Source organism: Eptatretus burgeri, chromosome 4 (assembly GCF_056783735.1).
Source record: "Eptatretus burgeri isolate ZD-2024b chromosome 4, Ebu_testis_v1, whole genome shotgun sequence".
Taxonomy (NCBI): Eukaryota; Metazoa; Chordata; class Myxini; order Myxiniformes; family Myxinidae; genus Eptatretus; species Eptatretus burgeri.
The window spans coordinates 79,343,011-79,355,369 of NC_140964.1; the positions used below are offsets into that span (position 1 = coordinate 79,343,011).

At 42.0% G+C, this 12,359-nt stretch overlaps 1 protein-coding gene and 2 pseudogenes across 1 annotated transcript; all 3 read left to right on the forward strand.

Moving 5' to 3' along the window:
- The first annotated feature begins 1,684 nt into the window (after positions 1 to 1,684).
- Positions 1,685 to 2,597, forward strand: LOC147028473 (uncharacterized; annotated as a pseudogene).
- On the forward strand, positions 2,569 to 4,318 carry LOC147028474 (uncharacterized; annotated as a pseudogene).
- A 54-nt stretch (positions 4,319 to 4,372) lies between these two features.
- LOC147028475 (uncharacterized) lies at positions 4,373 to 11,044 on the forward strand. Its single transcript, XM_085878893.1, has one exon. It carries the CDS (start codon positions 4,373 to 4,375, stop codon positions 5,504 to 5,506), a length of 1,134 nt encoding a protein of 377 aa, XP_085735019.1. The 3' UTR covers positions 5,507 to 11,044.
- Positions 11,045 to 12,359: the final 1,315 nt, after the last annotated feature.

Sequence of the window (12,359 nt, forward strand, 5' to 3'; positions counted from 1 at the left end):
AATGTCATTAATTTCACATATACCCTTCTTAGATTCGCATATTTCTGGCGCCTGCATTCTTCAGTAGGTCGAATAACCTCAAAAACATGCAATTTCATGATTGAGAAGAATTGAAACACTACTTACAGCCGCCATTTGTCCATTCCTCTTCTGTTCCTCTGGGAGAAATGGAGCACAAACAGGGCGGTTTCGTCATATTTCCGGTTTTGTTCCTTTACAATGTAGTGGCCAAGCCCATCACAATTTAATTATCTTTGACGCCCTCTTGCTAACAATTAAAAGTCGATCTCGATTGTCTCTTCAGTGAAAAATCTTTATTAGGATACATAGAGTCTTCATTGGAAGTTTGACACTTTTGTCCAGTCAGTAAATATTTTTACCCTAACTGACCGGACTAGATACGCCCTAAAGCCCCTCAGAGGAAACCTGTAATTCTACCCTAGTGGAACAAAATGGAAGGGATGGTAAGAAGGACGGTGCATGTGATAGTGGGCAGCTAAGAGGGAATGAAAACAAGATCGATGGTTCAAATTCTATCCAGATTTGTGCCATAGAAATAAGTATGGATCAAGAAGAGAATGACAGAGATGTCGAGGTTGACTTCGATGATACCTCTCTTCTACCCTGTCAGTTAGTAGGTGTTGTGCCCAAGAGGATGATGATGGAGACACTATAGTTACAGAAGAGAAATTCTTAAATTCTTAAATGAAACCTTCAGGAAAAGGCATGTTAGAATTCGGGATTTTTTTCCCGAATCTCCATGCCTTTCTAAAAACTGTGAGAAATATCATTCATGAACCTCAGCAAGTCAGAATCTCAGAACCTCAATTCCAGCAGTTGAGGAAGTGTGCCATGAAGGCCGGAAAAGAACTCCAAGAGTACTAATTGTTGTGGTAATTAAGAAAAGTAAATGAAGGTAGCATCCCTCAACATAAATGGAGGCCGCAGCTGTGTGCGTCGCCTCGAGGTGTTGCAGATGTTTGAGAAATAGTCTGGTGGCGTATTGCCAGTTTTGGGCAAGATCATGACACGCTGGATTAAAGTGCCAAATTTTGCACACTTACTATACAGGTCCCATAGAAACATTCTAGAGGGGGTGCTCGGTCTGGGGTGTCTAGGTCAAGGTCAGGCCGAGGTCAGTCACATGGTGTAATACTGTATAAATACCACATATAACATAGGTTTTTGTTAATCTGAAAGGTTTTCACCTTGCCGCAGTAGTGCAGCAGTTGTTAAATGTGGGATTGGAACCAGTCAAGCATGTTTTTATTCTTGCTACGTTCCCACGCCCCCCAAAAATGTCACTTTTCCCTCCAAAATGGTCAAATTTTCCCCAAAAGGTCAATGTTTTTTGCCATGAGGCCAAATTTGCCCCGAGTATATCCGATCGCAGGTTTATAATTGAGGAGCAAATAACAAGTTTGCCTCACCCTGGCTTTTTTTATTTTTACCACTCTGTCTGTGATTGCTTAAACATAATATATGTGCTTGTCTTGGTTTCTTTTCAGGAAGACGAATATAGATCCCAAGCAGAATGGATTGGGAAAAGTGCATAATATGTGGTTTGAAAGATGGTGATTTAAAGTGTCCTGCTGAAAGGTCAGATGGAGAAGGACGAGCTTCATATGATGATTTCCTGCAGAATGTGGAGGGATTTCGTGAACTACAAGCACTTCCAGTTGAGTTAGCCTACAGCGGATGTGACACTACTGCTGAACTTCTTGAAAATCGTGCAAAATGGCATAAAGCATGTAAACTGAAGTTTGCTAGCTCTAAGCTTGAAAGAGCAAGAGATAGACATAAGCGAAAAAGTACTGAACAGGATGAAAGAAAGTCTAAATGCCAAACACATGAGTCATCTTCAACTATGAAAGACTGCATCTTCTGTAGAAAAACTCAAGGCAAGCTGCATAACTGTTCTACTTTAGGACTGGATATGACACTCAGAGATATGGCTACAGCATTGAAAGACAAAGACTTGCTAGCAATAATTGCAGGAGGTGATTTAGTAGCTATTGAAGCGAAGTATCACAATAAATGTCTAACAGCCTTCAAGAATCGCTATAGAAGTATGGAAAGAGAAAAGCAGAAAGACAATACCACATCCACTATTGATCAGAAAATGATGCAGGTTCGAGTGTTTGCAGAGCTGGTTTCTTATATAGAAAGCAGAATTGAAGACGGAAGGAACTCACATATTCAAACTTTCCAAAATCCATACATTGTTTGAACAGCGAATTGACATTCTAGGTGTCAGAAAAACAATCAATAGGTCAAGGCTCAAGAATCAGCTTCTTGCACACTTTTCAGCTGACTGCCTAGAACAGTCAGACGGGCAGGAAACTCTCCTTGTATTTAATGAGGGGCTTCAGCAAATTTTGAAGGCAGCAATGGCATCACGTGACTTTGATGAAGAAGCTCTCTCCATGGCCAGTGTAGTGAAAACAGTACAGAAAGAGATATCTAATGGTGAATTCTTTAAATTCTCTGGCACATTTCCCACTGACTGCCAAGAAAGTTCAGTTCCCACTTCTCTCAAAAGTACACACACTTACACGCAGTAAGAAAATGTTGACACAGCTGTATGAGATGGGCATGAGTGTCAGTTATGAACGTACCTTAGAGGTAGAAGACTGGCTTACCACAGCTATGTGCCAACGCTTTGAAGATGATGATTCAGTGTGTCCTCCACAGATTCATGATGGTATCTTCACAGTAGGGGCTCTCGAGAACATCGAACACAACTCGTCTTCCACAACAGCCCAAGGATCTTTCTATGGGACAAGTATTAGCCTCTTTCAGTTCCTGACTGTCACCAACCCTGGTACCAGCAAACCGGCTATCACTGTTCCCCCTCCTGAACATACCGGAACAGCTTCTCTACCAGACAACTACCGCATTGTACCAGACGTGGCTTGCAATATTGATGGTGAAGTTGTCTCGGAGGCTGGTATTTCTGACATTGATACCACTGACATCAACAGCCATCTTGAAGAGGCCAAGAAAGAAGAAGCGCAATGAGTCCAGCAGAGTATTCAGATCCTCTCCAAAGATACAATATGTACAGACGAATACATCTCATGGGCTGCATACCATGCATCGCATCAACCAGAGCCTACAGACCCGATAGGCATTAGTGCCCTCTTACCACTCTTTCTGGAGAAAGCTGCAACCATTTCAATGGTTAGACATGGAATGACGATTATACAGCGTGAAACAGAAAAATGCAATCCAGGACAGATACCCATCATTGCACTCGATCCACCACTCTGCCCTGGCTATGTATGTGCAATGGACGTGGCCAAAGACATTTGGTGAAGCGTCTTTTGTTGTCATGTTTGGAGGCCTCCACATAGAAATGGCTTTGTGGATGATGGTTGGTCACCTGCTAGAAGGAAGTGGTTGGACTACAGCTCTGAGTGATGCAGGTGTTGCTTCTGCAGGAACTGCAGACTCCTTCCTTCATGTAACTCACTTGACAAGGGCGAGGCATGCCCATCAGATCAGCGCACTTTCCGTTGCCAAACTGCAGCAAGATGCATGCCTAGAGAAGCTAGGCCCTCATGATGAAGCAGCCTTCAATGACTGGAAGAAAGAAATGTGTGCAAAGAATCCCACCTTTGAGTACTGGGACATAATTCTGCGATTAGAAATCCTGGTCCTCATCTTTGTTCGTTCTCATCGTGAGAGAAACTTCTCACTCTTCATTGCTGTACTTGAGACATTGACCCCCTGGTTCTTTGCCTTGGACCACCCAAATTACACTCGCTGGATTCCTGTGCATATCAGGGACATGAAATCCCTACCCGACGGTATCAGAGATGACCTACAGAAGTTCTGGGTCTTCCCCAAGACACAAAGAAAATTCTCTACTATGCCGCTGGATCAAGTACATGAGCAAAACAATGGACGAGTGAAGGACACTGGTGGAGCAATTGGATTGACAGAGAACCCTGCAGCGTTCAAGAGATAGATGGTGTCAGGTCCTGAACAGGCCAGACTACTCTCAGAGTTTGAAGACCAGTACACCACTCACGAGACTACTGACACCCAAAACCATGAACAGGGGGCTTCAACTCAAGAATTGGTCAAGACGAAAGTCAATAAGCTCTGTGCAACAATTACATCGATGGGTAACCCTTTTTTGGGAGATTCACAAGAACTCATGACAATCAACAGTCACAATTGTCTTGATGAAGCTGCGGCCAATACCCTGCATACAATGGAAGCCCTAGGGAAGGAACAGTACAAAGCCTATGTTAAGGACGTCCTTGTGGAGAGGACTGTGTCAATCCATAAGCCAATCAAACGGAATTGACTGCTTCTTTTCAAACAACTTCATGCTAAATCTAAATCAAAGACGAAACAGCAAATGGAGGACATCAAGAGCGACTCCAGTCTCTTCAGCAAGCTGTTCATCTCTAGCCAGGTTCGTGATGCCGATATGGATGAGTTCTTCTCTCATGAGAATCATCCCGAGCCCCCATCCTTGAGTCAGCATGGTAAACTCCGACTGCCAAGCTCTAAATCGCAGTTACTGGGTCTCCTGAAGCCCAGCAAGCAGCCGGAAGCTCCTACACAGTTTGATGTTAAAGTGTTTGATGTCCCAGCGGTAGTGCACGCTCTTCCGAGAGGTGACGCTACAACATTTGATGACTACAGTGCTGGAAACTTCACACGCTGGACCAATCACCAGCTTCGAAGCTGCAAGCGGATGGACATTGTATGGGACACCTACAGGGAGGGCAGCCTGAAGGATACTACTCGCGAGAAGAGAGGGAAGGGCGTGAGAAAGAAAGTCGCCCCACAGACAAAGATGCCTGGAAACTTTGCTACATTCCTACAGGAGTCCAAGAACAAGGAAGAGCTGTTTGCTTTGCTGACAGAGGAAGTTACCGCCTATGAGTATTCAGTTGACAAGGAAGTGTACATCACCTCTGGACAATCAGTTGTGTCCAAAGGCAGCAGTGAACCTATGCCAGCAACCGATCATGAAGAGGCCGACTCCAGAATGTGCCTTCATATCGCAGATGCTTTACAAAAGGGTGCAAAGACTGTTATGGTCAGCACAGTGGATACAGATGTTGTGGTCATTCTGGCTGGCATATTCTTTGACCTTCTAGAGAAACATCCTGATGTTCAGCTGTGGGTAGCATTTGGAAAAGGAAAACACTTCAGGTTCTATCACATCAACTCCCTCTGTGGTGAACTCGGTGAAGGGAAATCTAGAGCACTTCCATTCTTCCATGCCTTCACTGGGTCAGATACTACATCACATTTCAATGGAAGGGCAAAAAAGTCATCTTGGGAGGCCTGGAGGGCATTTCCTACAGCTACTGAAGCCTTCCACTTCCCTATGCAGTATCCTTTCACACCAATGTCGGTTGAATCGCCTCTCTTCAAAGTCATAGAACAATTAACCTGCATTTTGTATGACAGCACAACCTCGTCTGAAAGCGTCAATGTCCTGAGGAAGAAGCTCTTCCCACCCGCAAAGTACAAATGATGCAGAATCTCCCACCATCTCAGGCTGCTCTGATCCAGCACACAAACCGGAGTATACACCAAGCTAGCATCTGGTTGATGAGCCTGAAAACTGAACAGAATGTCCTTAGTCCTGATGCTTTCGGTTGGACTAATAATGACAACACATGGAAACCACTGTGGACAACAATACCAGAGGCCGCAAAATGCTGCAGACAGCTCATCAAGTGTGGCTGTAAGGCTGAACCACTATGCTCAAGGAGACGCACATGCAGTAGTACAGGCTTGGAGTGCACAGCACTCTGTGAGTGCAGGGGAAGTTGCACTCGCTGAGTATGGAATGTAACTGATATCCTTAGCAGAACTAAATTGGTCAGTTTCATGCAAATTGTAACTAATAAGGGTTGGTGCCCATTCCCAGGCACTAAAAGTACAAAAGGTACTTTTGAAGCATGACTTATATTTTAACCTTTATCATATACATTATGACGTCATTTGGATTTTTCTCACAGGTGGTGGTATTTTTCCCATCAGATAGCCATCACATAAACCACATAATTATGAGTTTTTATGTAGTAAGATGTTGTAAACCGAGCTCAAACATTCTTTTTTTATCATTACATGCATGAATTCAGATACAGTTATAGAGGTACACTTACGTAAATTACGTCAATGCTGACAACTTTAGGTGACAGTAAACCTTTTGCAAGTGTTCCCATGATGCACTATACCCTTAGAATAGTATGTGATGGGAAGACTTGCGAAAGGTCTATAGTGGGATGGCATTTTATTAACTATGACGTCAGAAACATTAACTGCAGCCAAACTGTAGTTAACAGTTTAGATAGTTCCGAATATTTATCTGATTAAAAATCTCTTTCAGCAGTATCCTCATAAGAAACATATTGAAAAAAAATTACCCCTGTGTGGGGGTGACGGTCATCTCTATAATGTTTTTACTATCATAATCGATGAACCGTTGCCAGATATCTCCTAAAATGACAGACTGGATAGGTTTTGAAAATGGCGACTTTCACAACTTTCGTGACCTCGTGACCTTGACCCTGACCTCGAATCCGGGAAAAAATATGTCGTTGGGTATCACTCATCGACCTCTACCCACATACCAAATTTCATTAAGATCGGAAGTAAAAGGTTTTCTTTGTACCGGGAGGTGTTTTTGACCATCTTCCAGGTTACGTTGCAGCCAAACGGGACGGAAATTCAAAAATCTGTCCAGTTAGATACAAGATAACATTTTTTTACTATCATAATCAATAAACAGTTGCCGGATATCTTGTACAAAATAGTGCCGGTGGCACTGTACAAAATCCAAAATTCAGAATTTCTGTCAATAATATTGCTCACATGCCACCAGTAATGCATCTGGGTTGATAAGTGCTCTCAAAGCAGATGTACTTAAATATGAAGAAGAAGCTGGCACATCCAGTGGAAGTAATCACTATCAGCAGTTGATGGAAAAAAGACCCTACTGGCTAAACAAGTCAAGGAGCGTGTGGCTGGAGCAATGGTTCACCTTCAGATGAGCAGAATTCAATTGGAGACTCCAAATAAGGAATTCTTCAACCGAGAGAAGGCCGTCAAGACCTCTTGGCAGATTCAGTTTACACTCTTCTGACTGTGTTCTGACGTGCCAGAGTGACATTAAACACAATGCAAGATTTCTACTCAAATCTGTTTACACCGAGAACTGTGGATAAAATGATTATAAATGAGATGATTGAGCTTCTCCCATCTCTTTCTCAAGAACAGCAACAGCAAATCGAATGTGACATTTCTCTTGAGGAGCTCACTGCGGCATCAAAACAACTTGAGGACGGCAAAGCGCCCAGACTTGACGGACTTCCTGCTGAATTTTACAAAGCTTTTTGGAATATTCTGGGTCCTGCTCTAATGGAGACCCTGCTTGAAAGCCTACATACATCAGGGTGAATTGCCCCTGAGCTGCAGGACAGTGGTTTTGTGTCTCCTCCCAAAGAAAGGGGATTTGCCGCAGATTACGAACTGGCGGCCTGTGTCATTGCTAAACACCGATTATAAGATTGTCAAAAGTGTTTGCAATGCGTCTTAAAATGTCATCTCTCTCCTGATTGGAAGTGACCAAACGAATTGCATACCTGAACGATCTATCTATGACAGTATTTTTTTGGTTAGAGACTTAATTGCCATCGGTCAAACCGTGCCTCATGGTTTTGGGTTGTTACTCCTGGATCAGGAAAAAGCTTTTGACAGTGTGGATCATTCATTCTTATTTGCAGTTCTTACTCGAGCAGGTTTTTGGGAAAAATTCATATCTTGCATAAAACTTTTGTACAGAAATGCATCATGCCTGTTAAAATTAAATAATAGTTTGTGTCATCCTTTCCATTTTCAGCGTGGTATCAGTCAGGGTTGTCCACTGTTAGGAATGTTGTACACACTTTCTGTTGAACCCCGACTGGCTCTCCTTTGCACTTACTTATCTCGGTTATCCTTATCAAACATTCCTAACATTGTCACTTCAGCTTATGCAGATGACCTGTGTGTTGTAGCCAAAAACTAAAAGGATGTTATTGAGCTTTCCCGTTGTCTTGCCAAATTTGAACTTGCCTCATCAGGAAGAGTAAATTGGAACAAGTGTAGCTCTTTGGCTATACCCAGATACACCCTCCTCATCAGCACTTCCCCCAACTCTTCCAGGAGGAATGTTATGGAAAACGGATGGGTTTAAATACTTAGGAATCCATTTGGCAACTACAAGCGATATGCAAAAGAATTGGGATGGATCCCTAGATAACATTAAGCATAAACTATCAAGACACCAAGTGTGTCTTTTAACCTGAAATTAGACGGACATGAATATCGGGTGGAAAGGAATGCTCCAGTTCTTGTCACTTAAGGCGCGGGTAATAATCATAAGTAACCTGATACTTCCAACCGAATGGCACAAGGTCATCACACTCCAGCCTCCTCAAGCTGTGATCACAAGCATTCAGAAGGGTCTCATTGACTTTTTCTGGGGAGGCCACCACTGGCTCACGCCAGATGTATTGTGCAGGTCACAAATTTCTGGTGGCCAAAACTTGGTGCACATCTCCAGTCGAATAACGCCTTTTCGACCAATGACAATAAAACGTCTACTATATGGTGAAGTCATGTCCTGGCATCCTCACCAATACCTTGCTTCGGCAAACAGGTGGAATGGACTATGACCGGGAACTCTTCCTCATGGACCTGAAGCAGGTTGATAGAGCTCGGCTCCCTGCGTTTCATCAATCTCTTCTGAATGCTTGGCAAGCTCTTGGAGTGCAGCGGCTGGAGATCTCCTATGATGCCAGGAAATTTGTGCATGAGCCACTATTCCAAAATTTATTATTGGCTGGAATATCTATCAGCCGATCCTTCATTGAATACTTTACATATAGTGGAATAAGTAAAGTGCGAGATCTTATGGAGCCTTCCTTGAAGCGATAGTTGTCTGCTGACTCGGTTTCTAAAAAAATTGGATTACATTCAAAGAGAGTAGTGGGTAAGGTCATGAGGATAGCAACCCCGACTTTTCTACATTTAAATATTGGGTGGAATGGAGTAAGTGAAGAAGTGGATTTTCGCCTAAACTTTCCTGAACTTTCAATTGCTGCCCAAAAACACCATGGCATGTTCTCTTCAGTGACGAGTCTGACCAATGTGCTCCACGTCAAGGGGAAAAAAACAATATATGGAATTTGTCGATAAGTGTGTTTACCGGGCTATACGGCACCGTTAAGAAACCATTGGAAAGAGACTTTGCCTGCAGAAGCTTTCCTTATTCCCAATTGGAAAGTGTTGTATAGATATCCGAATGCACGGGAGACTTAAATTGGAGACTGGTCCATCAGGCCCTGGCCACCCAGGTTTTACTGCAGAAGTTTAACCCCTATGTGTCTAATTCATGCCCCTTTTTGTAAGAGTATCGAAAATCTGTATCATGCGTTTATTGAATGCAAGAGATTGTCATCTCTGTTTCTATATCCGAGTCATATTTTTTGTAAACTTAAAATTGTTTTTTCTTTTCCAATCTTTACTTACAGGCTCGCTTTCAACACTGAAACAAATCTGTGGTTTTGCTTTTGAATTTTTTACTTGGAATTGCTAAGCTTGGAATTTATAAGACCAGAAAAGCAAGATTGGTGAATAGGAAAAAATGAAAATGCACTTTTTTGTTTCAAAGGCATGGTGTCTACTCGTATAAAACTAGAACATGCATATCATGTAAACATGGGTAGTCTTTCTGTGTTTGAAGACTTATGGTGCAATGGTGGTATCTTGCGTAAATGTATTGAGAATGAAGTTCACATTTCTTTGTGAAGTTGTAACAATATGATTGATCCTTGAACTTTCATTGTTTATCTGATCCAGCTTGAACACCTGCACTTAAGAAATGACACTTGATACTCATTTGTTGATGCTTTTCATGAACCTGAGGCAAATGGTGCCTCAAGAATTTTTTCTTTTGTTTAAATTATTTGCCTTGCAAAATGTTTTATACTTTTATAATAAAAGGACATAAAAGTTAAAGTGTTGTGTCTCTGTCTCTGTCTCTGTCTCTGTCTCTGTCTCTGTCTCTGTCTCTGTCTCTGTCTCTGTCTCTGTCTCTCTCTCTCTCTCTCGGATGTTTACACACCAAGTGATCCTATTGAAAGGAAAAAACAATTCCATTCTAAAGGATTTTATTAAGGACTTGGAGTCAACCGCTTTCATATGTATTGCTGGAGATTTTAATTGTACTGTCTGTCCCTCACTCGATAGAAATAGTCATGAACCCCATGCTGCCTCAACCAAAATTCTAGGAAGCATCATCAAATAGTATGAACTTAAAGACGTGTGGAGAGTACAGCATCCACAATTGAAATGCTATACATGGTGTAGATGTCATGATGGAGCTGTATCAAGAGCAAAACTAGACAGAATATATGTAAATGAAGTAATGTCAAATGTCGTGTTGAAGTCTCAAATTGTTCCTGCCGGTTCCACGGATCATGACCTCGTCATAATGTCCTTTAACATACCGAAACTAGCATGCGGAAGTGCCTATTGGTCATTTAATACAAGTCTGTTAAATGATAATTTTTAAAAGAATCTTTTCAAGATGTATGGGGGAAAATTTGCTCATCCAAATTTGAACATGCAGGTGTGGTGGGATCTTGCAAAGTCCCAGATTAAAACCTTCTGTCAGCAGTATAGTTCTTTTAGTTCGAGAACAAACTCTTTGTCAATTGATTTGTTAAGAACTCCAATTGTAGCTCTAGAACAGAAGACAAATGGTGGAAAGGGCTCTTATGACAAAGAGTTGTGGGAAAAGAGAGCTTTATTAACTGAAATGGTGAAACAACAAGCTATGGGCACCTTGGTAAGGATGAGGATGGGTTATCTGACCTTGGATATGCCAAACAAAGATTTCTTTAAATTGGAGAATAATATTAAAAAAAAGTCTCAACAAATTCATGGGCTGCGTGCATTAAATGGATCCCTAATGATGTCCCAGAAAGGGATCAGAAGTGCCTTGAATGATTTTTATTCAAATCTATACTCCCCCCAGAGTGCGAACAATGAGGAAATTCAAGAATTGATCGCGGAGCTTCCACAATTAGAAGGAGATCAGCAACAAGTTCATGATTCCTCAATCACGGCTGAAGAACTTGAAGCAGCCATGTGGAGTTTAAAAGATGGAAAGGCCTCCGGAATAGATGGCCTACCCGTAGAATTTTACAAAGTTTTTTGGACTTTGGTCGGACCAGACTTGCTTCATGTCCTTGAAGAGTGAATACGTGTTTGAGAACTGCTATTATCTTGTAAGAGAGCAGTTGTATGTTTGCTGCCAAAAGATGGGAACTCTCAACAGGTTGAAAATTGGAGGCTTGTGTCATTACTTTGTTCTGACTATAAGATTTTTTTCTAAAGTTCTCGCCAGTCGCATGAAAAATGTAATTGCTTGGGTAATTAATCCAGATCGGACTTACTGTGTGCCTGGAAGGTCCATTCATGATAATATTTTTCTGGTAAGGGATAACATTTCCTGTAATAATACCTTGTGTGACAATTTTGGATTGTTGTTTGTTGATCAAGCAATACAAAGGCATTCGATCGGATTGACCATCATTACTTGTTTTCTGTTCTTAAGGGGATGGGTTTTGGAGAAAAATTCATTTCTTTTGTTAAACTTTTGTATAATGATACTTATTGTATGGTGAAAGTAAATAACAGGTTATGCCCCCCTTTCTCTTTCCGAAGGGGTATTAGTCAAGGCGGTCCCCTTTCAGGATTGCTGTATACAATTGCCCTTGAACCACTTCTGGCATCTATTAGGCAGCGAATGCCACAGGACGGGGAGGTGTAGAAGGTCCGAATTTTGTGGTCACAGTCACAGCTGTGATGTCTGCATTTTAATTAGAGATCAAAACAGTATCTCTGTTCTTCAAAGGTGTTTGGAAAAATTCTCTGCAGCCTCCTCAAGTGAGGTAAATTGGAACAAAAGTTTAGGGCTATGATGTGGTAAAAATAGTATATCTTCCCCAATACAGACACCTTCACTGCCAGAGAACCTAACCTGAAGGACAGATGGAGTCAAATACCTCGGAATCTATCTTGGAAATAGAGAAATGGAATTGAAGATTTGGGAAGGAATGCTGGAACAAGTTACAAGTCGGTTAAAAAATGGGAAGGATTACTCAGGTCACTTTCATACAGAGGACGTACTTTGGTTATTAATAACCTGATAGCAGCTGGACTATGGCATAAAGCTATTGCCTTACAACCACCGAGAGGCTTAATCATCGACCTCCAGCGGGTGCTGGTAAAGTTTTTGGTAACTGGCTTCGGCCTGCTGTATTGTACCG

What these genes read in the sequence shown, in the direction of transcription:
- LOC147028475 (XM_085878893.1), top strand. Translation starts at nt 4,373, where the DNA reads ATGGAGGACATCAAGAGCGACTCCAGTCTCTTCAGCAAGCTGTTCATC.